This window comes from Copadichromis virginalis, linkage group LG14 (genome assembly GCF_057382275.1).
Source record: "Copadichromis virginalis isolate Kocher_CV1m ecotype Utaka linkage group LG14, C_Virginalis_male_GT1.1, whole genome shotgun sequence".
Taxonomy (NCBI): Eukaryota; Metazoa; Chordata; class Actinopteri; order Cichliformes; family Cichlidae; genus Copadichromis; species Copadichromis virginalis.
Window position 1 is genome coordinate 8,611,118 of NC_140631.1, and position 27,953 is coordinate 8,639,070.

The following is a 27,953-nucleotide window of genomic DNA, read 5'->3' on the forward strand; positions in this document are numbered from 1 at the left end:
AGCAATTGAAAGTTTGTGTGTGTGTGTGTGTGTGTGTGTGTGAGTGTGTGTGTGTGTGTGTGTGTGTGTGTGTGTGTGTGATTTCTAACCATAAATGGACTGTATCTGAGAGATAATGCAACAGAGCAATACAGTTATGTAAGTGAGAAAGACAGAGTCCGCCGGGACTGAGCTGAAAGTCAGAAGCACTCAGCCATCTATTTTCCAATGAATACATTAGCAAGAAGGGATATAAGTATCGACAATCATGTTTTATTTGATTGCTTGTCCAAAATTTCCACATCACCCTTCTGAGAGAACAAGAGGTAACATGGCAACCGATGCAGAAAGCATGTTTTGCATCTTATTCAACAGGTGCCATGCGTCACACAGGTAATTTAATCACATAATGTTCCCTGCAAGTTCACTGATTAGTCTCACCGGTGTGAATGAGGCATTAAGCCAAGAACGCAAACCAATTTTAATCTCCTTAATAGGAATGGAAATAAAGTTTTTCTTCTTTCCTTTTTACATTTTTTCAGTAAATGAGAGCAAATGGAGGAAAAAATGTGGAAAGGGGCGTGGCATACAGTTTGTGTGACCTTGACCGATAAGAAAGAAAAAACTAATGTGATTTTTTTTTTTTAAATAACATTTGAAAAAGTTTTGAAAAGTGAGTCCCAGAAATACTGGGAGCTCAGCACCAAAAGTATGAGTCAGGTATCAAAGTAGGAAAAGATGGTACACCATCAAAGCAAACAAAGTCTGTGAGGCTTCATATTTAATTAAAATATCATTACTGATGGATTCTGGTCAGAAGCCAGAAAAAGAATGAGAAATGATAGTGAAGACACACGAGACCAACAGCATGAGCACGTAAAGCCTCAAATCCGGTTATCAGGAAAAACTTTTTAGTTTTTCTATAGCTAAAATTATTTGACGATGCACAGTATGCAATAATTCCAATTTAATATTTAATGTTTATTTTTTTATTTAATATTGGCCTCTACATAACACATATTTAATGTTTTTTACATTTACAAATATTTAATGGTTGGTTATTATTAATCTCCACTTCTCTTCCACGGGATGTCTTCTATCCTGTCTTCCTCCCCTCATCTCCAACACCACAGAGATGGTGGAGGTTTCTTCCTGTCAAAAGGGAGTTTTTCCTTCCTACTGTTGCCAAACAGCTTGTTCATACTGGGTCATCTGATTGTTGAGGTTTTCTTTGTTTTCTCTCTATTATTGAATTATGAATTGAATCACATAAACAGTAATTCTGCTTGCTCTTACTCATTTCCGTGTGTTGTTAAACATAATAAATAGTCAATGCAAATCATAGTTCATGCTAAATTGAGTGATCTGAAAATGTGGAGAATAAACTGTGATGTTTTTAATGGGGATTTTATACTGTCATTTTGAAAAATATCCCAGTCCACATGAAAAAACACACAAAAAAAATGTTTTAAAGAAACAATGTCAGTGCATGCCAGAACAATAGGCATAACTACCCTGAACTTTACACCTTGTAGGAATGTTAGCCCATCAGAAACCTACAAACAATAATACAGTGGCTCTCCTTTGACCACACGTGACTTTGACATGTAAACGCAGAAACTGAACATCTTGATGCTGGAGGACGTTTTCTAAAAAGCTCTGTTTTCAGTGAGCTAAAATGCCATTTATGTTTGGACAAAAGGCCAAAATGCATTTTTTAAAAACGCTACATTTACCAGCCTGTGCAGTTATGGCCTAATTGGTCAAAAATAAATGAAGCTGTGGTAGGAAAGCTTTATTAAATGGTCATAAAACTGTAAATCTAAATAATGCTAATATCAGTCTAATACATTAACAGTGATGATATTAGGATTCAAACTTAAATCATTTTAAATGCTACATAAAAAAAGTTTCTCTCTCATCTTCACTGTTTCCCTTTTAGCTAAACCCACACACTGCTATGTAGTTTACTATGCATGTAAAACAGTTGAATAATACCTGAACTTTGAGAGGTCAGTGTACTCACAGCGATTGAGACTTTGGCTGTTTGGCCTCCCAGATTCTAAAAATGACCATAATTTAGCAAATTAGTCAGCAGGAAGGTGTTTACTGGTGTCACAGAGCCATCAAGCCAAGGGTAATTTTCAGCTATTCAATATTTAAATAAAACCTGGTGCTGGCCATTAAAAAGAATGCAGGTATAAGGGGCTTCAAGGTGCTCATTTATTTGGTATGTTTGGATTAATTGTAGCTTAATTCATTTCACTGCCAGACTTCAGGGCAATTTAATGCTTGTGTTCCACATTTTGTTCTTCTTGAATCAGTTTTATATATATATATATATATATATATATATATATATATATATATATATATATATATATATATATATATATATATATATATATCATCCACTTACACTCCTGAAATTCATATTTGTAACTTTTGTAAAACATTATTAAAACATTGTTTTGTGACCTTGGCCAACCTCTGCTTCATCGAGACAGCAAAAACTGACAGCACCTCTGTGAGAAAAGCAAACTGTCACAGCTGAATAGGTTGATGCGGTGCGCTGTGCAGCGAGTCCAAGACGCTGACATGTTGTCACTGACGGTGGTGGAGAGATGCGACCACACTGTGTCCTCACTGCTGTGGGTCTCTGCGGTGAGCAGGACAGCAGGCTGTTGCACACACCCACCATCTGCTGTGGAGCTATGATTCATGACGATATGATGTCAGCTCATTAGTTTACTGTTGTGTATGTGTTTGAGTTAAACTCCAATGGTACCTGTGGGGGGAAAACGGGTCATGGCAGCAATTTGTAGGATAAAGCTAGACTCAAAAAATATTTAGGAACAAAATAAGTGGAACAAAATGAATGCATTTGTAATGTATAGATGGCACCGATCCAACAGTGATTTTGGCTCTCTATTATATTTTTAAAACGTGTGTTTGTTTGTTATCTGCTGCTTGGAGACAGTTTTAGTGTTTGAGAGATTTGCAAAAGCTGGCATGGTCACTCAATATAGTGAATGTGGGGAATATACACGGTGTAATGGCGCCCTCTAGTGTATGCAATAGTGACTATTACTGAAGTTTAATGCAACTCGCTCTTCAGACTTTAAATTAAAATCAGAGATTTTAATTCATTTCACTGCCAGACTTCAGGGCAATTTAATTTAAGGCAATTTAAAATCAGAGATTTTAATTTAGTTCAATTTAAATTAATTTATTTATTACATATTTTGACAAGTGAAAGAAAAATAATTTTTGCATTTATTCAAGAAGAGTATGAGATATAATATTGTATATTGTACAAAAAGCATGAGGATCTAGTATGGCCCCCTTTAGCAAGATTTATGAAAGGCATTTGGTGTTGTTATTAAGCCTCTCTGATGTTCACTTTTCACAGCAAAATTCCTTCAGCTGTGATATTTCTGACTTCAAATTTCCATAAATTCCAATGACATTCCAAATCTGGTTTTGGCGCTCTACTTTTTGTTTTTGAGCCAATCACTGGTGGATTTGTTCTCTGGTGAAAGCGTTTAGGATCATTATCCTTTTACAAGGTCCACTTCAGGTTCAACCTCAGTTTTCAAGCCATTTTTAGTATCCAGTGCTGTGACCCATGGTTCCTCTCCTGAAATGCCATCTTGTGTCTGAGCCACACAGATCTTAATCCTTTGATTAAAGGGCATTATCTGTAAAGGGCTGGTTTTCCCCATATGTTTAAGTTTTGCAGAACTTTCCTGGCACGTATTTTAAATTTGTGGAACCGTGTTGTGATTGTTGATGTGTCTGCTCTGACAGCAACAGCAGCAAGAGTCATCTGGGCCTGGGTTTCGGGGTCACAGAGACTTCTGCTCTTGGGCTGAATTTGTCAGGGCAGGCTGTGCTGAACAAAGCTGCTGGAAATCTGCCCTCCATGATGATGGTGGTGTGCAATCAAGTGATATATTCCACTGCAATTAGTAATTTTTTTAAATTTAAAATCCTTGCCAGACCCCCTACCACCCCCACCAAACAAAAGGCCCAAGGGAGCTCTTTAGATCTTTGTATGATGACACCACACACTTTACTGTGGTGGATATTTGAATAGCAAGGTTCTAACTAGCAGTCCCTGGAACCTCTGATTCTAATTATCATGGCTTAAATGTACTTTTCCAAGTGATTTTGTATTTTTGCATATTTATCTTAATATTTACTTGTCCAAACATTCAAAAGACAATTTAAATACATCCTCATGATTTCTATATATGGCAAAGTATCTGAAATGAAACGTCAAAGCAGGATGAGGCCATGGAAAAATCCAAATGTGTTCCCTGTGCATTCGAATGCTGTGTTTCAGTGTAGATATTAAAAGGGCAGACAGAAAAAAGTAACAAAATCCCTTTACATAAAAAACATCATCTTTAATGTCACTTTTTTGCAGGTGTTTATTTGAAAATCAGCACTTTAGATCTGCTTATTAGACTCTTGATTCCACATACAGTTTATCTTCATATCCCCAAAACCATATTTTTCAGGGTTTACCTGCCTCCATCAAAAAGAAAGATAAAATCTTAGTAAGATTTCAAACATTCAACAGATGTGCATACAAGTGTGTCCTATAAACCTTCATTTATAATCCATTTGCAGATAAACAGGAAAATATACAGCAGATGGATTTAAGATACAGCATCACTCAGATGTAAAATCTCAAGTGAATGTCAGACTAAGATCTCGTCTCCATACAAAGCGTCACCGCCCACGTTTCCCCTGACTTTGATGTGTGTTTGGAAGTCTTAACTGCAGACAGCTCTGGTTCACATGACTGACTCAAGCCTGTGTGTCCCATCCAGTCAGCAGCACCCTCAAACGTGCTGACCCACTGTGGAAAAAATACCTTGTAATGCTGTCTAAGGGTTTTCCCTCTGGTCCAACTTTATCTAGTCACAGTACCCAGAACAAACATGCTTTGGAAGGATTACATGGTGAGGAATGATGGTGTAACAGTGGTGGAAATGTCATGTGAAAACCGGTTCCAGCTGAGCGCGATCGTGCAGCTGAGGCTGGAAATAAGGCGGTACGACCCCCTCCTCCCTATGTGAGGCGGTGTGGTGTCAGCAGGGAGACGGCGGCTCTCCTAACACGTGTTATAAGATGATACAGGTTTAAAATTAAGGCCTCACTGTGGTTACATACAGATCGACTTACAGCCTACAAAAGGTGCTGCTGTAGGTCGATTGTGTGAAGCGCTGCTGAACAGAGACCACACTGACTTAAATGAATATAAATGAATATAAAAAAGGAGGAAGAATGTGGGAACAGCACTGCTTCTTTATTTGTACAGGCAGAGTTTGCTGAGCTTACACACTCTGTTGGCCCGAGTTGCATTTAGGAGCGGTCCAGCACAACCATACCGTTCTATTTCAGGCTGATGGTGGGAGGTGGGGAAAGAAGGCTTCACTCCACTCTGCAGCTCATATTAGTGTTACAGACTGAACTGGCAGCTTTCTCACAGTATGATATACAACCCCCCCCCCCCCCCCCCCCCCCCCAAAAAAAAAAAAAAAAAAAAAAAACACCCCACAGGATATAGCACAGGAACAGTCACAGCTTGTGGATTACATGATGAAAAAGGCAGAGAGCAGATTCTTGCAAACAAAACAGGGGTTGTTTTTCCTCCTCTTTACCGGAAGAACTAATCTGATCTGTGTGTATTTGGACCTGAATCACAGATCCAAAGTGAACATGTTCTCTGAATGTGAGATATTGAATAATAACTTCCCCTTGCTGTAAGTGCGGGGGGGTGTTTAGAGTACCTAACAGTTTTTGACACAACCCTGATACAGTTATGTGTAAAAGTAAAAGTAAAGGGAAAAATAAAAAGTGCTCCTACAGACTTTGTGTCACAAATCGTCAAACAGTGTGTGCTTTCACTGCAACTGCAATCAGTGATAAAAAGATTTTTTTTAAATTTTATTATTATTATTAATGATGCCCATCAGACAAGTGAATAAAATAGGTTTGGCTTATCTCGACACCACATCATGTGATGTTGGGTCAGCTTCTGTAAGAAATGTCTAGCTAGTGATGATGTTTAGCTCACAGAAATATGATTTGAACAAATGTGAATATTTCTACCTGCAGATCTTTGGTACGCCCACCTCTATTCTAAGTGCAACTGCAGTTTGAGATAATAACATAGACTGTATATAAAAGATGGAAACAGCCACCATGACACCACACAGTGGTTTCTGGCCTGTGCATTTTGGCCACTCCCGTGTTGGTTTTGTGGAGCTAAAAGTAAACATATTTGCATGAGAGCATAAAGTACTAATGTTATTACATACATGCATGGTAAGCAAGTCAATGCAACACAGAGACACATACTTATTGTAGCTCACTTTTCACAGTCCTCTCTCAGTCCTCTATAGCCTGTCTCTGATTGGTGCAGAACACAGCAGAAAGGCTGACGCTCACAAACAACAACTGTTCCTGCTTCCTTTCACCAGATCTCATTGAAATTCAGAGTCCACTTTAAAATCCTATTACTAACATATTGCCTATATTGCAGAGCCACTGCTCAGATCATCTGATCAAGATCTTTTAATTGTTCCATGCTCTGATTTTAAAACCAGAGGTGATCGCACCTTAGAGGTGGTAGCGCCTGAACTTTGAAACATCCTTCCTCAGCCTGTCAGGTCGTCTGAATCTGTCATTTGTTTCAACCAACTTCTGAAAACTCTTTTCATGGTTTAGCTTTCCTTTAATCTGTCCCCCATTATTTGGGGCCATAGTTTACACCTATTTGTGCGTATGTAGGAATAAGGTGTAACATGTATACATATCTTTATGTGTGGCTTTAACTGAAATTGTGAAGCACTTTGTAATGTGTAATGTTTTTTGCTATACAAATAAACACCGAAGTAAAGGACTAGGCAGTAGAAAGCAGCATTCTTTTTCAAATATTTCCAATAATGCTCCAAAAGGCACCAACAGTCCAGAGGTTCAGTTTTATTCTAATTAGCAGTGATTAGCAGGTAGCAGTTAACCATGTTGATCAGCAACCATGGCCCTAATTTTAAAACAATAACAACAATAATGTTTTTGCACCAGGTTGGAAACATGCTTATTTCTGCTTATTTCAGCCTCTATTGGCCACCACAGGACCTGCTTTTTGTCTTGATTTGTTAGACCTGGAGTTTCCTGCTGATTATTTCAAATTCTAATTCAAAACCGCTCTAATGCTTCTATACTTAATGTGTTAGTGTTTCTTGGTGAATTAATCCAGGCCAGCCCTACTTTCCGGAGATCCCCAAGAAGTCCAGCTCTTTTCAGTTTAGTGTGAACCCCCCCCCCCCCACTGGAATGACAGAACAGATGTCTCCTTGGTGTTTCTGTAACCTGTGTCCTGGCCTCTAGTTACATAACTTCTCCTGCTGACCACAGCAGCATTTCTCTGAGCTGCAGACTGCATGTGACACTCTGTCTCTGAGTTACCAATGTGTAACGTTACATCTGTCCCCTGATACATGTCAGCAGGTATCCCTGGAGTTTAGAGGCTAGCTGTTAAATGATTACCTCTAGGTCATATTTCAGGTTTATATGAGCTCCATCAGTTAGTGGGTCAGGCCACATCTGCAGCCGCTGCTTAATAATTAAACAATGTAAAACATAGGGAGGGAAAAAAAAACGATAAAGCAATGAATTTCATTACTTGACAAAAAAAGAAAAAAATGACTTGTTTGATGTGCCGTTTCACTGTACTATCAAAGTAAAGCTCTTCTCAGACATGGATTACATGGCGGTCTGCTAAAGTGAGACCACCTGTCAGACACGGGCCACTCAGAAATGACAGTTTCTCATGGCTTTGATGTATCGTAACATGACTGCCTCATTTTGATACTTTAATTACTAGAGATGCCACATCCTGAAAACCATTATTGAAATGGAGTCATACACTGAAGGTCAGTCAGTGGATCAACTCTCATTACACTCGAGAAAACAGGTAACAGCTCACCTGTCTGAACTGAAGTAGTCAATGCGATTTGCTGTGGGAGACATTAATGAAGAGATATTTCTGCTGTGAATTTTTTATTTTTAGAAAGGCCTGTGTCCACCACTGCCAACTTCAAGCAGATGTTTTCGTTTGCTCTGTGAGATTTGTCCTGTAATCTTCAGGTTTTTTGTGTATAGGAAAATAAAAATCAGGTTTAACTTGAATTCCAAAGCCACTTTTTAAACAAGTAAACCTCTTCAACTGCTCCTTAATGCAAATATCTAATCAGTCAATCACATGACTTATTGTATTTAGTCATGTAAACATGTTAAAGACAACTTGTTAAAATTCAAACCAAGCACCAGAGTAAGGAAGGAAGGTGATTTCAGAGACTTTGAACTAGAGTTGTTGGTCCCAGACAGGCTGGTCTGAGTATTTCAGAAACTGGTGATCTGCTGGGATTGAGCAAATAACACTGGTTAGCATCACAGCAAGAGCAGCCTGGGTTTGAATCTATGACCTGGCCAGGGTCTCCCTGTCTGCGTGGGTTCTTTGGCTTCCTCCTACAGTCCAGAGACATGCAGTTAGTGTGATTAGGTTAACTGGTTATGTGTGAAGGGCTATTATGTGTTAGCTCTTTAGCAGACTGCCGACTTGTCTAGGGTGTACCCTGCCTCTCGCCCTATAACAGCTGAGATAGGCTCCAGCAGTCCAGAATCAAATAGGCGGAAGAAAATGGACGGATGGATGCAACAAAGGTATGCAGAAGAGCAGAACGATGGCTGCCTCTAGCAGGATAATATGACATGTCACAAACCTCAAACTGACTTCTTGAACAATGATAACAAGTTCAGTGCACCCAAAAGGCCACCAGTCACCTTTGGGGTGATTCACACTCACAGTCAACAAATCTGCAGTCACCGAGGAATGTTCCAATCACAGGATCAAAGCGGGAAAGCAGCCCTGGCCATGCCACCACCTCCCCCGGCTAAAAACCTATTCATTCCAAAGTTTTTAGTTTTCTCATGTTTCTGATTCATGACTCGTGTCTCATAATGAAGCTCAAACTCAGGAGATAAGTGTCTATAATAAAGCCCTCCGATTTATTTTTTAACCTGAAAGATACTTATTTAAAAAAAAAAAAAAAAATCAAACATCAACCACTACATTTCATTTCATCAAAGTGGCAAAACAGCACCGGCCTTGCTGCCGCCTCCGGTCACAAAACCACAAGCATTTGCATTTTCCTTTTTATTTGCAACCATCTTTATTATCTCTTCCAGTTCTGGATGTGAAAAGAGGCAATTATTTTCTTTAATTAAATATCTTTTTTAATAAAGTAAAGCAGAAAAGTATTTACAATTATTCAATTAAACTGTAATCAATGACTGGGGTTGGATATCACAAGCACCTTCTGCCAGCTGAGGAGAGAAAAATATAAATACGGGGGGAAAGACTGCCACATTGTTTCAGAGGAGCAGGGGAAATAGGGGTTACATTAGCATACTTTCTTTAAAAGAAAACTATTCATCGTATATTTACAGAACTCTCCTGAAATGCATTTCCACTCATGGAAGCAAAGAAAGGCCTTAGGATTCGTACTGTTAAACTTTTCTTAAAAGTCCTTTGTCATTAAAGTGGATTTTTGTCTGTATACTTTTTCAAGTTTAAAAAAAAAACAACCAAAAAACAAAAACACCAACCGGCTTTGAACGAGGGTGAAACCATGATCCCTCGCTCTTGCTCTCCCTCTCTCGGTCCACAGTTCGTTTTTGAAGCGCAGGAAACAAGTGAAACAGACACATTAGAGGTTGGGGTGGTGGGATTGAGTTGGGCTGGGGTTTTAAAGGGTAGCATCGCTGCCACCCCTGCAAGCAGCAAAATGGTCAATGTTCATTGCCCCTCTCCTCAGTGACAACGTCCTCAGAAAGTCCACAACCGTTGCATTCACTCATGACTGAAATGTCTCTTAGATGGCTCTTTTCTTTGTAGTTTTCAATTTTTCTTACAAAAAACAAACAAAAAAAACAAACAAAAAAACCAAAAAAAATGAAACAAACCACCCTTAATCATCCAACACTTTGAAAAGGGAAACAAAAAGCTCTACATAAGCACGTCATGTAGATCCAAACGGCGGACATGTAGCATGACATCTGTCATGTCCACATGATAAAGGGTGAATTCATCAAAAATATAGATGTGAACAGCCTTTTAAAGTCTTCTGTTATATTTTCTGTCTTTAAGCAAAATGTCTTGAGCAGTTTTGCCGTGGCCACAAAAAGCTTTCTGAAAACAACCCAAAAAATAAAAATACTGAAGGAAACAGCATCAGAGCATTCCTACAGCTTTCAACTCTTCTCAGCATTCTCTCTCTCTTTCTCTCAAATCTATTCATCTCTTTAGTTAATCCTGTGTTTGTTTCAAAAAAGACATTCGGTTGCACAGAAGAAAAACAAGAAACTGAAAACAAACAAGAAAAAAAAAAAGGATCGAATGTTCGATCCATAATACAATCTCTCCCAGTTGAAGAAGTTTTTTTTCTTTATTTTTTTTTCTGTTTATGCAGAAGGATTTTGCTGATTCAGCCTCTTGTGAATCATCAACAGAACATTCGCTCTCCCCATGGGTTTGCCCAGAACTCTCATCGATTCTCCCAGCAGCCCCTAGCTGTTATCGGATTCATCCTCGGCTTCGCGGAGCCACGTGAAGAAGGCAGTGACAGACTTCAAGGCCACGCCCTTCCCCTGCTGTTCGGCGGGGTCTTTGCTGGACTCCCACTTGTAGAAGGCCTCCTCTTTGATCACGTCTTCATCGTAGAGTGTGTCGAAGAACATTCGCAGCAGATCTGATGAGTGAGGAGAGAAAGGAAATGAGGAAAATGGTGAGAAATGAGGAAATGATGCTGATCACTTTCTTAATCTTTTAAGTTGTAGCATGAAGAGAAGCAGAAATCTGAATTTCAAAGCAGTGACAAAGGACAACCTGAGCCTGAATGAGCTACTTACTGGCAGGCTGCTCCATCTGCAACATGAGGGCCTGCAGAGCATACAGAGCCTGTAGTTCCTTCTGTTCGTCCTTCAGGTATTTCTGCAGGAGCTTCGCCCTCCGTTTGATCTGCTCGCTGTCAACCTTGTAGGGATTCTCACCTGTGTAGGAAAAGTTTCAAGAATGTTCACATTTCACTCGGACTACACCCTCTAGCCTGGGATATTTTCACACACTGAGTAGCAGCAGTAAAAGGTCCCAAAGTTCAGTAATATGGTAAGAGGACTTAAAGCCCATCAGAACTGAAGTGGACCAGGAAGTCTACTAGTCTACTTAGGCTAGTGTTAATAGTGTTTAATGTGAAGAGTGCAGAATGACTCACAAATTGCTGACTGGCAAATGCAGGTCATCAGCGCTCTGACAAACATGTTGGAGGAGGTCTGCTGCTCATCCAGGTTGGCCTACAAAAAAAAAAAAAAAAAAAAAAAAAAAAAAAAAAAGATCACGTTTATTTACGTGTGCACAAAACTGGAAAACACCATCCAAAATACGACGACCTGTCTGAATCAGCTCTGTCAGTGCTGCGGTTACGAAAGTTGCTTTGTTGAGAAACTAACGATGACACATTTTCAGGTTCTAAAAGTCAGAACCCACATGAGTGGATCTGAAACAAACCTCAATCCAGTCAAAGATCCTCTGGTTGTCAGCCCTGTCCTGGATCAGTCTGTCCAGCTGTCTGGTCAGATCTGCAGCGCTGAGCTCCTTCTTCTTGTCCTTCTCCGACTCATCGCCCAGTGTAAACTCCACATTCTACAGAGAGAGAGAGAGAGGGGCATCATGGTCATTTTTCACAACGTTTGTCACATCACATGCTATGAGAATATTTCTTCCTTTTATCCTGCATTACATTAAATGTGATGAGAGGATTGTAACACTGCATATTGGACTGGAGGATTAGACTATTATACTACTATTATTAATGGAACTCATTTAAGATCCATGTGTGGTATTTTAAGATCACATAAACAATGATGATACCTAACATTTCTGCATTTCTTCAGCATCTGTCATTACAGTGCTAAGATACTTTTTTTCTCACTTGGATCTGTATGATGGACAATGCTGACATCCTTAATACGCTCAAAAAAACAGAATTATGTAACACTAGTTCAAGATAGATTAAAAGAATTGAAGCATGATAACCCTGTGGAGGTTTTCTTTAACTGTGAACACAAAGTCACGTCCAGATGTTTAGTAATCAGACTCCTCAGTTAAGACCTGAGCTTTAGATTCTTGCTTTTTTCCTTCGCAGTGTTGAATTACATCGAGGATAACCACAGACAGAAGGCTGTTAATGATGAAGGCAGTGAGTGAACCCTCACCTTTTCTGTCACAAACTTGTTGACGTCTACATCCTCAGGGAGGAAGTCCTTCCACTGCAGGCCTGCCTCCCTCCACATTGTACCTGCCTTTTTATGGCTCTGATGGGAGGAAAGAGATGTTTGTACACATGAATAGATCTTAATCTTGTTTTTTTCTGGGACAAAAGTTTATGTATATATGCTAGCTTTTCAAAAACACAATATGACATAATAATGATCAGCTCTTACCATTCCTTTGCAGAGTAAAGTGAGGATGTGAACCAGCAGGACTCCAGCTTTGCCCAGAGGGATCAAAGGCTTTGAGACATCCCTGAAGATACATCAGGCAACCAATGAATTAACCATCAACAAATAGAAATATCCCATTTATTCCTTATCTGAAGTGTTGAGAGACTTAGCAAGTACTATAACAAACCTGAGAAGTTCTCCCATGGGGATGCCTCCCTCTTGAAGCATGGGAGTGATTAGCTCAGCCAGGTAGAGCCAGATATGGGGGATGTCTATCGCCATGTCTTCTGCCACCTCCAGGATTTCCTTAAGCCTGAAAAAAGAAGCACAGTACACGGACATCAAAGATTATTCAAGGGTTAAGAAATACAAGAACAAGCCCAACTTGACTCAGTAGATGGAATTATTAAGCAGCATCACACCATGCTGGTAGCAACATATGGAAACTCACTGCTTTTTGGCCAGGCAGGGGGTTTTAAGATCATGAAATGCTGAAAAATATTCACAAGCCTGACGTTTCCCTGCGGGCCGCTGGTAATGTGGAGTCCTGCTGGTCCAAACTTTACCGGTTAACCCAGCACCTCCCTGGGGGTTCTGTACTCACCCTTTGTAGTACTGCTCCTTTGGTAGGATGCCGGTCTTAATGAGCTGGTGCAGCAGCAGGCCCATATGCTCCCTGGCGATCGTGCTGCGCTCCAGTGTTGACTCCAGCCCGTTTCGTACAAACACAAACAGCAGCTGAGTGCTATTTATCTCCTGCACGCACTGCAGAGCCTCCTGTGGGGACAGACAAGGACAGAAAGACAGCAGTGAATCATAAGCTCCTCTTTTATCCTCTCATGGCTTTAAGTGTAATAAATAGATGTTCAGGTGTCAACAATGCAGACTTTAGATGATGGAAATACACTGAAACCCTCACTGTGAATAAGAAGACTATTAGAGCAGCATTAATTATAAAGTGCTTTAATTGGCCCACAAAAGCACTTTGTGAATACATTTCACATAAGCAAAGGTAAAAGGTAGTTGTTGTTTTTTGTATTTAATTTTAGGTGTCCTTGCTGTGTGTGTGTGTGTGTTTAAAAAGCAGCATCAGTATGTACCTTCATGTCGTTGATATGGAGGTACTCCTCAATGATGGCTGTGGACTTCTTTTCCAACTCCTCCTCGGTCAAGGCAGGCTTGGTGGGGGTCTGGGGAGGTGGAGGGGTGGCAGCTTTCTCCCTCTTCGCTGTTCACAGAACAACAAAAAGAAAGAACAGCAAATCAGATTTTAAGCTACATGAAGGGAAAAAAAACAAACAGAAACATTGTTTCCACAGTTATCTTCTTGTAAATCTTCAAACTGAAGTCAACTGAATAATGAGGAGCACAGCAGTCCGGCCAACATTTTTATGTTTGGGGTGGAGTTGATTTTTCCCCCCCTAACAACAACAACAAAAAAATCTGATTATTTGAAGCTTTCAGAGAATCGTGCACTGATGACAAAAAGAGCTGCAGAAGTCATTATGCGACTTTTAAAATGCAGATTGTTATTCTTAGAGTGCAGTAGCTCTGTATGATTTCAAAAAAAAAAAAAAAAAAAAAATCATCACCATCTATCTCGTCCTCTGAAACAGACCTTTTTTAACTGATCTCATATTTCATAATAAAAAACATCAAGCAAGCTGGATACCATTAATTGCAGTTTAATTTACTGGCACTGTCCCACAGATGCTGGGAAATCTGGATTTTTTCCCCCCTGCCCTTGCAGCAATTTTTTTCATTTGGGCTGACAGATGTGCTGTTCGTCATCTTCCACCTGTTCTTTTCCTTGTGGTCTCAAATAAAGAAATAAACTTTGATTACAAACTTTTTAAAAACTTGACCCATAGCGAGTTTCTCAGAAGAAACAATATTGAAAAACGTCATTATTTCAGACTTTATTTTTAAACTGTTATCACTCCCATGGAAACACTTGCTGGCTCCCTCCTTGGACCCAACCGCTTTTTTAAAGTTTCTCCAGTCTGACTATCTCCTTCTTTTTTGCCTCAGTGGTGCAAGTGATTACTGTTTTTGGTTGGCAGAAGCAACAATGCTTTTCTGGTTAATTTAGAGCGAGTCTGCTTCACTGGCGGTAAGAGCAAAATTGGCCCATGTCATAAATAAGAACGTTTACACGCACATATTAGTAAATGAAGGCCACTGTGCTCATACCCAGAGCTATGAGTACTCTGTACATGTCCTGCAAACAACATCTCTAGAAACACTAACTACATCATGGATGTCATTTTTTCATTCATAAAAAAAAAAAAGTTAATCTAGGGGCATGGACCCCTAACTTTTGCAGAAAGAAGTTTAAAATGGTGTGATGATGAGCCCAGGTATCTGAAAAGGACTATTTTTTTCAAGTCTGGTCTCCTGCTGTCTGATTTCTTTATTTAGTATTGTGAAATATTTTTTAATTTAAGTTTTAAATATTTAATATTATAATGCTTAAGTTATCTCAGGCAGGCTACCATTCTCTCTGCTTCTGGCCCGTTCTCTGCTGTCTCGGTCATCCGTCATGCTCGCCACACGGCGGACTGGATCAGCAGGGCCACGCTGCTCTCTGTCCCGACTCCGCTCCTCCTTCTCCCGACTGAAACTGCGTTTAGTGACCTGGAGCTGGTTTCGATCACGGTCGTCTCGTCGCTCGAAGCGGTCGCTGCCACGATCTGAGCGGTCGAAGCGATCACTTCGTTCTCGACTCAAGCTGTTTCTGTAGAGTTCAGAAAAGAAGTCGTACAATTGTAAAATACATCTCTACACACTCACACTATGAATACTGAAAGGTTTGAGCTGGTAATGAGAATTGTGTCCCTTTGCTCACCTCTGAGGAATTCTCTTATCTGTGTCTACTGAAGAGCCTGAGGACAAAGGCTGCTGCAGGGCTGAGAACCTGTTGAGCGTGCTGGTGGCTGGTCGGCTACCCGTCTCTGAGCCTGGGGATTAAAACAGGCACACGATACAAATTAAACTTCAGTTCTGATTACCACAAATAGATAATTCTTTGATATATAAACACATTTGTGGAAAAAACCTACCAGAATCTGCAGGCTTGGCACTTGTGCCACCGCTACTGCCCTTACCCCAGCTGCCCCATGTGCCTTTACCTCCTGGGGCAAGCAGCTGATTGTTGAAGTCAAGAACAGGAGTCTGAGAAGAAAAGGCTGTCATTAGAAGTCTGATATTTTCAATTGATTGTCAAAATGTGCTCACATTGTGTGTGAGAAGAAACCCCCTCCCTCTCTTACCTTAGTGATTTTGCTAAGGCGAGAGGTGTCAATAGGTCTGTTTTTAGAGATGGGCACTGTGTTCCAGCCGTCATCCTGGGGAGAGGCACCACGCCCTGGGGAGTGGGTTCCCCTACGGCCTGGAGAATGAGGGCCTCGACGACCTGGAGAGTGAGGGCCCCGACGGCCTCCACCCATCCTGCCTCCTGAGCCTCCACTGGATTCCTTCTTAGAGATGAGGGCTTGCTGCACCTTCATCTGCTCCCTGTGTTCCTCCAGCTCAGCATCTTTGTGGATCTGGTCGATGGTCTTGGGACCCTGATCGCCTCGCCGGGGCACCCAGTTATTCTGGAACAAGTACAAGACAGAATTGTGAGAATGATCGGGGGAAACAACAACAAACACACACACACACACACACACACACACACACAAAAAAACGAGGATGACTTTGAAAATGTATTCTTTTTCTGTCCATGTCACCATTGTATGAATGAACACAAAGCAGAGCTTATGTACCCTTGTCATTTTGATGAGTGTCTCTAAATCAGTCCTCTTTATAACTACAGTGTTCACAGAACAAGACAGCGAGAGAGAGTGAGATAATCATTCCAGTCGCGTTTCTGTTTTTGTCTTGAAAGGAAATAAAACATGCAGTATGTGCTTCAATTAAACTGGGCCACTACACTGACACAGAGCAGCAGATTCCAGCTTGAAAAACACTGAAAACAGCAGGTTTTGTAGGACGTTGTGGGAGGGACTGGAAGCCTAACTAAAGGACTGCAACATTCCTTCAAAAGAAAGAAGCTTCAATACCACCAGACTTAACTGGCTTCAGAAAGTTGCACGTAATTGAGATAAATTGGGGGGGAAGGGGTGACAGGAAAATTATGAGGCACACATGATGACATAACATAGGATCACTCAAATCCTGTTACTTCAATTGAGAGAAGATGAATGGATGAATGAACATGCTGCTGTTTGTTGTCTCAGCCAATGGCACAGAGTAGCTCTGTGTTTAGGAGCTGCCCTGCATTAATGAGCTGAAGAAGACTTGTTTTCTTAGCCCATGTATGAGCCTCACACTGGCCAGAGCTGAAGGACCAGTGTGGGTGTCTCTGGGCTGTGGACAGCACCATGCAGGGTCACAGACCATATGCAACAATAATGGATGAGTTATGCGTAAAACTCATCGCATTAACACGATTGCACAATTCACAGAAATATAATCACCTTAGTGAAAACATAGTCCTCAACACACACACACACACACACACACACACACACACACACACACTACTAAGTTAATGTCTAAAGTCCTTGTGTGACAGCACAAGTGATCATTGAGTGAGCCCCCAGAATGTTAAAAGTGGTTTCTTTAAAGCTGAAGAGAAATTGCTGCCAAATTTGTGTGAATTTTGCATTTTAATGAATTTATGCTAACAAGAACCAAACAAAACAACAACACACAATTACAAAGTAAGCAGGCAATGAAGGCAGCACTAAGTAAACACCTCCTGGGTTTTCCCAGATAAAGTTACTGCTTTTGTCAGTGTCTGGTGGAGTGTAAAATCTTCATTTCCCCATCACAAAGACAGTCTGACAGCATGTAAAGCTACTGAAATGTTCTGTATAAGAGTGCAAACAAACCAATACTGATTTGAATGACTTTAGTTTTCTTTCTGATCACAACCACATGCTACAGATTTCCCACAACTGAGTGGAAAAAATGTTTATTTTGAACTGTTAGTTTCCTGAAACATGCAGCAGCTCCTAATTGGGAACCCAACAGATTTAAATATGATATATGAAATCGCATTTTCTATCATTTTATCTGATTTAATAAAAGTGCCTGTAAAATCTCAAGTGTTGCATAGTGGGTCAGGCTTTAAAAAGCTAGATCTTATTTTTGGTCTACTCAAATCATAAAATGTTATAAATAAGCATTTTTTTAAAACAACGACTCTACAACCAGAGAGATTTAGTTGGGGAAAAGGCTTAAGCTCCAAATTATATATGCAAACAGCTCATTGAGTCCATATGCGACTTTGTTATTTACCCGTCGAAGGTCCAGCACATCCTGCAACATGAAACGGATCCTGGAGGTGGTCTTCCTCTCCTTTATTATTTTCTCCATCTGATTGAAGTATTGGTCCATACGAGGCTGAAGTGGGACACAATAGTTAGGTTAAGTGCATTTTGTGTTTATCAGTCAAAATTATAGAATCTTGGTTTGTATGCATCTCGGTCATCTTTCTCCAACATGTGTGTGTTTTGTACCTTGGCCTTCTCAAAGTCAAGGTCCTTGCCAATGGTGGACAATAGTCTGCACAGGCACTCCAGAGACTCCTCGTCATGGTTTTTGAGCAGCTTGACAATGCAGTCGTGCATGATGACCTCTGTGAGCATTTTCAGCTTGAACAGCTCACCAATGAACTTGATATTACCTAGAGACCTCCTCCTGGCCTTGTCCTTAAACTCTTCTAACTCCTCAAGGAGCCGCTGCTTCTCCTCCTCCTGGGAAACAAACACAAAAAAAGGCATTCAAAACAAGTACAGTTAGATGGATCTCTGAAACCTTTCAGATGTTTAACTATTGACTTGACACATGACTTCCTTTGTGCAAATAATACTTCACAATGCAGCATACATACCACGGATGCAGCTTCCAGCTCTTTCTGCTTCTTCTCGAAAATCTCATCATCATCCTTATCCTTCTCAAACTCCTTCTGGCATCGATTTAGCAGCAGCTTACGAAAATTTACAGTGGCTCCTGGTTTATCTGGAATTTCGACTCTAAGCTGAAAAAAGCAGAGAAAGAAAACACAAGTTAAGTAAATGGCAAAAGAAGACAGGGTGCAAGCTCAGTGTTGCAGTGGCTCCTCAGTCCCTCAATCCCATCACTAATTTGAGTTCATCACTGGAGACTCAAAGACATTTGTAAACTAGCAGTACGAGGATTGACACCACTGCAAAAGCATTGTTGCATCTGCCAACCCCAGTGTCAATCTATTACAAACCATGATGTCACTTTTGTGGTGGAGTTCGGGCTTCCTGCATTGCCAACAACTACATTTCAGATCGAACAATGTTATTTAAAACAACAAAAAACATATATACATGCGCGCACACACACACACACACACACACACACACACACACACACACACACACACACACACACACACATAAAAAATATACATTACAGTTATCTCACTTCAGAAGTTCAATTTAAAAAAAAAAAAAAAAAAAAAAAAAAATGGTGCCCTACAATACCCCCAAGACCCACAGCAATGGTCGCTTCGCTCACTGCTTAAACATTGTCTCACAGTCACTTTTATTTATTTCAATAAGGCACAGGAAGCCACTGCTGCAGTATTCTCTTGAATGTTAGGTGTCATCACCCAGACAATACTGGCACATAAGTGCTGATATTAGAGGAGAAAAGTCAGACTTGACATATCGACAAATCTCGCGGTAGTTTCTACCGTATACCGCTTATACCGCCCACCCCTACTCTGCTGCATAAGTTAAACATCTAAACAACAACACTTCCATTGTAAATATTCAAGCATCTATATTGGGTGAGTCATCACTTACCCCCATAAGGCAGCGGCACATGTTGGCATAGGCCACAGAGAAGTCTGGTTCAGAGATGGCCTTTTCAAAGGTGAGGTCTATGACTCCTTTCAACCGCTCTTCTGTGTCAATGGTCAGTTCTGTTACTTGTTTCATGAGCTGCTGAAACTTTTGGGGGGTCAGTTTATTGAGGATGCTGCGCACCCGTTTAAACAGCTCCTGGGTCTTGATCTGCTCTGGTTCACTCTCGTCTACCTCCTCTGCCCCACGGCTGCGAGGGCTTTTCTTCACTGAAGACTTCCACGCCTTCTCTGCTTTGTTCAGCTGCACCTCATCACTGAGTGGCATGCTGCTGATGATTTTCCTCAGTTCTTTCCTCGGCATTTGTTGAGAGCGACGTGGTCCGCCAATCCCCATGCCCATACCCGGAGACTGTAAGGGAAACATCAAAACATGATTTAATTGAAGTAATAATTCAATTGGAAAGTGCTCAGTTACACAAAAAAAAATTGAACTCACTGGTCCTCTGCTTCCTCCTCCCATGCTGGGCCTGCCAAGGTTGGCAAAGGAGGGCGTGAAGTCAGGGCCGCAGTTCATTCCTGGAAGGCGACTGGGGTCGAGTTGTCGCAGAGGTGTTTTATTAGCCTGAAAAGACAGAAAGCAGGATGGGAACTTAATTACAATTTCCACTACTATGTGATCTAGACATGTTTTTTTAGTCTTATTTCACTTAGACTAGACTTTAGGGTAAGTCTTTGCACCTTGTCCAGGACAACATCACTGATGGCTGGTAGGCCCTCAGGTTTGTTCATACTGGCTGAGATGAACTGGAATCCCAGAAGAAACTCACGGTCATATTTCTTCTTCTCTTCTGTGTTTATTGGCATCCATTGTTCTGAAACAAACAGAAAATAGAAGATGTCTTCTTGTTAAAAGACATTTCACAACATATGAGAGGAGGAAGGTAGACCACTCAATGAATAAATTCTGTCAAGTTTCAGACACCCACCCTCTTTGTACTGATACTTCTTGTCAGTGGCAGTCGGCTTGAGAGGATCCGGCTGAATATTCTCAGCATCCAGCTTGTCCTCCTTGTCCTCCCAGGTTAAGTCTGCCTCCTCTTGGGCAGGAGGAGCAGTGGCAGGGGGCTGGGGCTCTGGTGCTGGGACTGGCTCAGGCTCTGGTGCAACCACCTTTTGCTGCTTAGTCAGAAAAATCAGTTTGGAATTTAGGAAGCTCGTAAATATGAGCTTCATTAAGACATTACAGTAGAAATCAGCAACTGCAGTTCGTCTTATGTCCCTGGAAAGGGTTGATGACTAGTTTCTTTTTCAGCTTCAGTGGGTATGGAGTAATTTCAGATTAGTTACAACAGGCAAGAAAAGTATGAGAATGAATGAACAAATACATCATCGATCAGATACCTCCTTAAAGGCATCCAGGAGGTCTCCCACAGCCTCCTTTTTGTTTAGATCCTTCATTTTTCTTTTTTTCTTTGGCACAGACACAGCAGCTAGAGAAAGAAAGACAGGCAGCCTCAGATGAGCTCAAAAATACCGCATCTGACAGAAAATCTAAGGATGACTCAATTCTCAGTTTGTAGAAAGCAGAAACAAATGACTAAAATAAATCAAACTTGGGGAAGTGACTAACCTTGCATAGTAGTTTCTACAGGAGCAGAGGTGACCGTCTGTGGGGGAGGAGGAGGAGTGTCTTCCCTCTCCTCTGCTGTAGGAGGGGGAGGAGTGGGCACCTTTTCTGGGGTGTTGTCAGCTATTGAAACGGTCTCTGTAGGAGAAGAAGTCTCTTCCTTGGTGCTAGACTGGGGCACTGGAGTGTCTTCCTTAACATCCAGAGTGGCTGCAGGAACAGTTTCTGGAACCTCAGGCTGGGCAGGTGCAGCCTGAGGTGGTTCCGCTTCTTGAGCACAGGGTGCAGGGGTTGAATGTTTAACAGGTGGAGGTATGGCTTCTAGATATAGTCCTGCCTGAGCGACGTTTGCAGATGTCTGTATTATCGGCTGCTGACTGACATCTGGTTCAGCTATGGGGCTGTCGTCACGTTCAGCTGTGTTGACGGCAGGCGCTTCGGGGTCTTGAGGGGCTGGGAGCGGCAGCCCGTTGGGTAGTCGGAGCTCCTCAGGCTGTGCAATTGGAGACTCCAGAGGGTCCTCTAGGTGACTTGGTGGTAACGTGACCGACAGCCTTTCAGGTTCCAACTCGGCCACACCATTAGTGGAGGAAGGAGGAGTTTGGGGTGTGTCTACTGACGTCACATTCTCTTCTGCTTTAGTCTCCTCTTCCTTTGCCACCTCCTCTTTCGCCTCTGGTGCTTTATTGTCAACTTTGTTCAGTGCAGCAGAGGTGGGGACAGGATCAGGAAGGGGTGCAGGATAGGCAGGTATCTCAGGTGCTGACTGGGGAGGGGGTGTAGGTTCCTTGTGAGATGGAGGCGCATCCATCACATCTGGAACAGGAGGGCTCGGTGCAAGTGCAGAAATAGTGTTAATAGGCGTGTTCTCAGCTTCTGACAGAGGAGCAGGTAACGGGGTCTTAGTGTTCGTATCAGAGGTTTTAGCCTCTGTAGGGATGGAGTCGCCTTTGTGAAGTTCAGGGGTCTTTGCCACAGGTGGAGGTGTAGGTTTCCTTCTGTCATCTGGAGGGTCAAAAGTCAGAAAAAAAAATGACACAGTTATACAGTCCACATTCATGGTTTTACAATCAACACTGAATACATCGTTTCTGAAAACCTATAAACCGATATTCATCCACAGCCACGGGTCACCTTTGTGAGGATAATAAAGGTTTTTATGTTATATATCTACACCTCATTCAATCCCCTTCCCAAAATAAACCAGCTTCCCTGTTTTCCTACACTTGGGCGAGCCACTCAGGGATGTTAACAACTTATTTTAACTATGTTTAAATCCAGCAGAGAGAATGGCACCAAGCAGCATGGATTTACTAGGAAAATTCTCATCACTCTTATTTTGAAAGTGGTGCTTGATAGCAGTTGTGTGCACTTCCATACAGATAACCCTACTTAACCTTAGGTGGGAAAATTACAAAAAAAAAAAGTTCTGTTTTAAAGAAAAGACAAAAAAAAAAAACCCCAGCACATGCGATGCTGACTGCTCAAGATTCACCAAGATACTTGTTGTTCACCACAGGGCTCCTCGATGTAGCTGCTCACACAGACTAAAATATGTACAAACAACTGAACAGTGAAAATGAAATGCGTTTCAACTAAGAACTGCTTATGCCCACAGGCTGTGATTTAACATGCCTTATACCCACATAGATGGCTTGTTTCATGAATCAAGTTTGGTCCCCAGTTACTTTGGATATCTTGTCAAAGTAAAGAAACATTATGTCATACATAGCACAGGCTCTATCTTTCCTTTCTCCTAGCTTCTTTAAACAGTTATTGCTGTTTACTGGTAGAAGTCAATCTTAACAATTAAGTAATCACAAGATGAAAACATTAACTGGAATCATTTCATTTTATAGGTGAATTTAAGACCTATTCAAAGTAAAGAATGGTTATGAAAGTACAAACGGCTAAGCAGGATGCATACAAATAACAGTTATAAAATTTGTAGTAAGTAAAATATGTATCGACTGTGTTCAAGACTGCATGTGCCACTCACCTGGTCTAACCAGTGCTGGTGTAGTAGCAGCTGGGACACTCTCACCGTTGGCCTGGGTCAATGACGTACTTTCTGATCCAGATGTCTGGTGGGAGACATACACACAAACTGAAAGGTGAGCTTACAATTGAGGTTAACACATTTTTTTCCCATTTGACTATGGGGGGTAAAAAGGAAAAGAAAAAACAGGCTAAAATCCCAGCTGGTTTTAAAAGCCACGTGTCAAAGTGGCAGTCAGTTTAATTTTGACAGATTGTAGTGTATCACATTGGAAATGGCAATCAGCATTCTTTCCAAGCAGTAACATATGGACAGAGCATGTGAGTCAATTCTAGTCCTTTCTGTTTTATTTAATCTTAAGTTAAATAAAGCAGAAAGTATTTTTTCTATATTTTAATATGGACCCCAGAAAGCAGTAGTTGTCAGGTAATGTCACTTTCAAGTGTATGAGTTTTATAAAAAGCGAACAGTGTGCTTGTATGGCCGCTCTCCTGAGTACTGTTAGTTAAGAATGTGGCTCTGTGGCTCACCTGAGGTGGGGTTGGGGTGGAGCCACTACGGCCCCCTGACATAATCTCTTCTGTGATGTCTCGACCTCCTTGGTTTGGGTCTCTTATTCTGATCTGTGGGGGAAAGAAAGTAGATGAGCTACTGGTGTAAGTAAAAAGAACAAAAGATGAGGGTAAGGGACAGCAGGTAAATAACACAGACAACACTTTAGTTGAAACTAACTTCAAATGAAGAATAAAGGCAGGGGGAAAAAAACCTGCTTCCCATGGTGTAGTGCCTACATTCGTCTTTTTTCACAGTCCTCCCTTTAGCTCTTATTCACTAGCTTGCCTCATTGAATGAAAGCTACATTTCTTCACTGAGGCACACAAAATCCAAACTCTAACCACCATGCAAATTCCTCTGCTGCCCAACTGAATGTGCTTCAGCCTCTGAGTCACCAGAAAAGCTGTCTGACTGAGCGTGAATTAAATTAAGCCAACTTGAAGCTAAACAGCGAAACAAAATTCCACTGCTGCTTTAAGCCGTTGTTGTTGAAAAAGCCTGCTCACATGAAGGCAAAACACAATCAGATGTGACAACAGAATGCATTCCTATGTACACACTGCACTCTTCTTATATGTTACAAACACGTGTTTTCTCAGTCGCACAAAGTAACAATGAATTCAGGAGTCCAAATGCTGCTAACTTCAGTGACACAGGCCATTCCTAGAAAAGGATTAAACCGTTTGTAACACTTTTGCACTCTGACCTACTTTTGATAGTATTAGCTCAACCATGCTGACCTTTACCTGATTCAGCCTGCTTGCAACTCCTCTCCCAGAGTGCTACAAACCCCAGTGGGCCTCTATCATCCGAGGGCTGGAGTAACAGATCTGGCTGGCTTAGGGCTGGACTTTAAACCCCCACCAAAAAAAAAACCCAGGACAGTGGGTGGATAACAAGTAGCTCCTTCTCAACTTAGCTCCCACAATAGAAATCCAGCACGAGACAGAAGAGCTATACGGAAGACAGAGCAGGGCTGGGCCTGACTCTCAGTACGCTGGCTCACGACTTGACCGTTTCTCATATGCTAAACAGAAGAGGGAAAAAAAGGATAAAGCAACTGGCCTTGTAACGCTTTGGAATGTGCAAACCCCCGCCCACAGAAACTAACAAACAGTTAAAGGGGCCAGAGTGTGAAGGAGGGGCAATGGCAGGGAGAATGGGAGGGTTTCCAGGAACAAAAAGTTGTCAAATGAACAAGGGTTACCATAAGAAACTCCCCGTTTCCTCAATCCCTCTCTCTCGCTGTTCAGTCATCCTGCACACTCTGTTCAAGTTGGACTTTTTTCTGACTTTTGAGAGCAGAAAAGAAAATGTAGAATTGGAGCAGGAAGGGGGGGTGGGGTGCCACAGCAGCAGAGGAAGGCTGACTGTTTAGCCCTTCCGGCTCAAACGGGGGAGGAGACTGGTGGCCACGTGGAGCTGAGCTATGTGCTGACATGTCCTCCACCCCCCACCCCGCTGAACACTCTTTGACGTGGGGTGATAGTGAGAGCACACAAACAGGGGAGTAGAGAAAAAAAAAGGCATTTAGTTCTTGCAAGTCAGCTGGTATCCGATTTTTGGATGGAGACACCACTAGCAACAAACACCTGTACAAGACACCAAATCTCTTGGTGCTCCTTTAAAGCACATCACTCCCGAAACTCAAGGAATGCAAGTCTTGTAGTGTGCACATGCGCACACACACAAACCCCACCTCTTTATATTAACAGCCAAAGCACAATGTAATGTAATTACAAGCAGATATTTTGTGTGATATCACCAATGACATTTATCATCTTGCAACCAGAGCTTCACATTTTGTGTGTCTCATAGATCACGTACAGTGGATCACTCACTTTTCAGACTGAGAAAAGCAGCAGGTTACACTGTTCAGTCATATGTAAGCATTACTGCAGATGTCTCAGATGTAAAAGGATGGTGACACTAGAGGGGCTTGAGTTCACAGAGACCTACCACATACCAGGCGAGGGCCATATTAGAGCACAGGGGGAACACTAGACATTCTGTTAAATCAGGGAATACATTGTACAGCAGCTCAGCTATGCAAAATAAGAAGTTGAAGACAAGTTTATTAATATCTTTTTCAATCAGTAAATTGAATTCAGTGTCCCAATTCAAGCCTTAATCATAAGAAACAACAAGGATGTTTCTGTATCCCATTGCATTGTGTTGAAACTGGATTACAATGACACACATACTTGCTCATAATGCTACAATATGTCTCCAGTGACCATAAATTATCCATCTATAAATCGTGCAAAAGCTGCAATAATACACTTTAGCTGACCAATACTTCTAATATAATAATATAATATCATGAAATCAAAAGGGCAACAACATTTTTTACTCATCTCAAATCCAGTTGCAAGACACCACCTTCATTATCAAGGACCTTCATTGGTAATGATGAATATGAAGCTTTCAATAACTTTAGCACATGGTTAAGTTCCCATGTCTTTAAAGCAGGGATTATACATGGGTCTGTTCGGGTCCCAGTGATTTAAATGATATCATCGCATGTGTGAGGGTCTGAGTAGACGTCTAAGTACCTGCTTGTTTTTTTGACTGCGCAGACACTCGTCCGTGTCCGTAACTGAGCATAATATCTACAGTTAATATCTATTTTTATATGTGATACCCAAAAAAATTTGTTGGATGTCATATGCAAAACCTAAATCATTATACTGCACAGCTATAAAGTTGTGGCTGTTTTTTTTTAAAGTAATATGTAGTTTTTAGTATGATGATAACATAAATCAGACGGTCATGAATGTCTATACTGTGAACATGTTACCAGCTGCAACAAGATCGTCAGGGTGTGACCACCTCCCTCTTCAGCATTTCAGAAATCATTCATAATTTTCTTGTTAGGATTGTTTGAGTGCTGTGTTCACTTTTTTATATAGTGTCTCCTCTTTGATAACTTCCAAGGATTGTTTTTTGCTAATAACATATGGTTATTTAAGATTATGTTAAGTCTGTCTAGAGAGACGTGGTGATTTTGCATAAAAGCAAATGTAATTGAGGATACACACAAGTCATAAGCAGGTAAAACACATATCCTGTATCACATGCATCTCAAAGCAGCACAGAGAGTTTGAAGTGTGGCACATTTTTGAATTAGGAATGCTGACTGTACCTGTTTGCGTTCCCGTTTGGTAGGGATGTGCTGGGCAGGCTGAGGGGGTGGCTGTGGTTGTTGAGGTGCAGGATTCATAATCACAGGTCCTGCCTGGACCGAGGGGGTGAACTGTGGCTGTGCAGGGTAGTAGGCCCCTGCTGTGAATCACAGACAGAAGAATGTAAACCAAGTCATATTGACTTAACATAAACACATCAACTTAAAACACATACCACTTAAATAAATACCTTGCTTCTGGTTACCAGATACTTTTTTGTATATTTTAAGAGAGTTTTAATTTTTGCTTTCATTTCAGATTCATTTCAATTAGTGTCAAGAGTGAGTTTGCTCACTTCAGTTTAACTATATGAAGCGCCTTGAGGCGACTTTTGTTGTGATTTGGCGCTATATAAATAAAATTGAATTGAATTGAACTATGAATGTTTAAACATGAATGTTTTAAAGCTTCCTCAGGCTGATTGTGTTGACCAATTTAACTGAACTTGTAGCCCTTTTCCCCTAGTACCTCCTTGCTCGCCTTGCCTTGACTTTTTTGGGGATTTCTGAAACACCAATTAGGTGGTAGTACCTGGTACCAGGTACTTTTTTTAGTACCTACTCGGCCGGGGTTCTAAGTGATCTGACGTGATCTAAAAAATGTGATGTCAGACTGCATGCCACTGATTAGCTAGTTAGTGGTGTCACACGATGTGTGATGAGAACGTCTCCTTCACAAAAATCAAAACCATCATTTTTCAAACCCAGCAATGATGGAAACGGCTACACAAAAAAACCACTGTGGTCTGAGAGTCTGTCAAAAAAAGACATACACCAAGCAGCAGGAACACCATCGCCTCGGTGTCTCCATTGGTGTGGTATCCGTGTAGCATACAAATGATGTCACAAGCTACACTGGTATAGCAACGCCATGCACATTAGGTGGTAGTCGATCGTAATGGAAAATGACCAAAATTACACCTATTTTTTGCAAGGATGCCATAACAACAATTACAGTTTTCAACTAATTTTCAACAAATCCATTTTCCCCAATAGCAGAAAAATGATTTTGTATAAAACGAATTAAGGAAAATTAAAAATTCTAACAACTCAAAAACATGATAAATGACTTATTCATGTAATGTAATATTAGGGTGAAATATTATATTTCAGCACTTAAAAAAGGGCAGATGTCTTAAACTCTTGCAGCTCCTTATTTTATGACTTTATTATCGTC

The 27,953-nt window shown here is 41.1% G+C and overlaps 1 protein-coding gene across 7 annotated transcripts in view; it reads right to left on the reverse strand.

Annotated features, from left to right (window-relative positions):
* Window positions 1-9,039: 9,039 nt before the first annotated feature.
* LOC146693364 (eukaryotic translation initiation factor 4 gamma 1-like) overlaps window positions 9,040-27,953 on the reverse strand; it is a 37,694-nt gene continuing 18,780 nt past the window's right edge. For 4 of the 7 annotated variants that reach the window (XM_085479193.1, XM_085479192.1, XM_085479190.1 and 1 more), the window contains 25 exons: window positions 26,738-26,877; window positions 23,568-23,660; window positions 23,038-23,122; window positions 21,042-22,043; window positions 20,813-20,901; window positions 20,398-20,590; window positions 20,150-20,283; window positions 19,908-20,033; window positions 19,410-19,820; window positions 18,464-18,610; window positions 18,090-18,326; window positions 17,869-17,973; window positions 15,831-16,157; window positions 15,621-15,732; window positions 15,407-15,518; window positions 15,054-15,295; window positions 13,659-13,786; window positions 13,163-13,335; window positions 12,746-12,871; window positions 12,559-12,640; window positions 12,331-12,429; window positions 11,624-11,758; window positions 11,331-11,409; window positions 10,969-11,109; window positions 9,040-10,808 (listed from right to left, as the gene is read on the reverse strand). In XM_085479193.1, the coding sequence (XP_085335319.1) occupies window positions 10,627-10,808; window positions 10,969-11,109; window positions 11,331-11,409; window positions 11,624-11,758; window positions 12,331-12,429; window positions 12,559-12,640; window positions 12,746-12,871; window positions 13,163-13,335; window positions 13,659-13,786; window positions 15,054-15,295; window positions 15,407-15,518; window positions 15,621-15,732; window positions 15,831-16,157; window positions 17,869-17,973; window positions 18,090-18,326; window positions 18,464-18,610; window positions 19,410-19,820; window positions 19,908-20,033; window positions 20,150-20,283; window positions 20,398-20,590; window positions 20,813-20,901; window positions 21,042-22,043; window positions 23,038-23,122; window positions 23,568-23,660; window positions 26,738-26,877 (4,700 nt within the window). In that variant the 3' untranslated portion in view covers window positions 9,040-10,626. Of the gene's footprint in view, window positions 10,809-10,968; window positions 11,110-11,330; window positions 11,410-11,623; window positions 11,759-12,330; window positions 12,430-12,558; window positions 12,641-12,745; window positions 12,872-13,162; window positions 13,336-13,658; window positions 13,787-15,053; window positions 15,296-15,406; window positions 15,519-15,620; window positions 15,733-15,830; window positions 16,158-17,868; window positions 17,974-18,089; window positions 18,327-18,463; window positions 18,611-19,409; window positions 20,034-20,149; window positions 20,284-20,397; window positions 20,591-20,812; window positions 20,902-21,041; window positions 22,044-23,037; window positions 23,123-23,567; window positions 23,661-26,737; window positions 26,878-27,953 lie in introns of all 7 variants that reach the window. The other 3 variants (XM_085479187.1, XM_085479189.1, XM_085479191.1) reach the window with 2 other exon arrangements.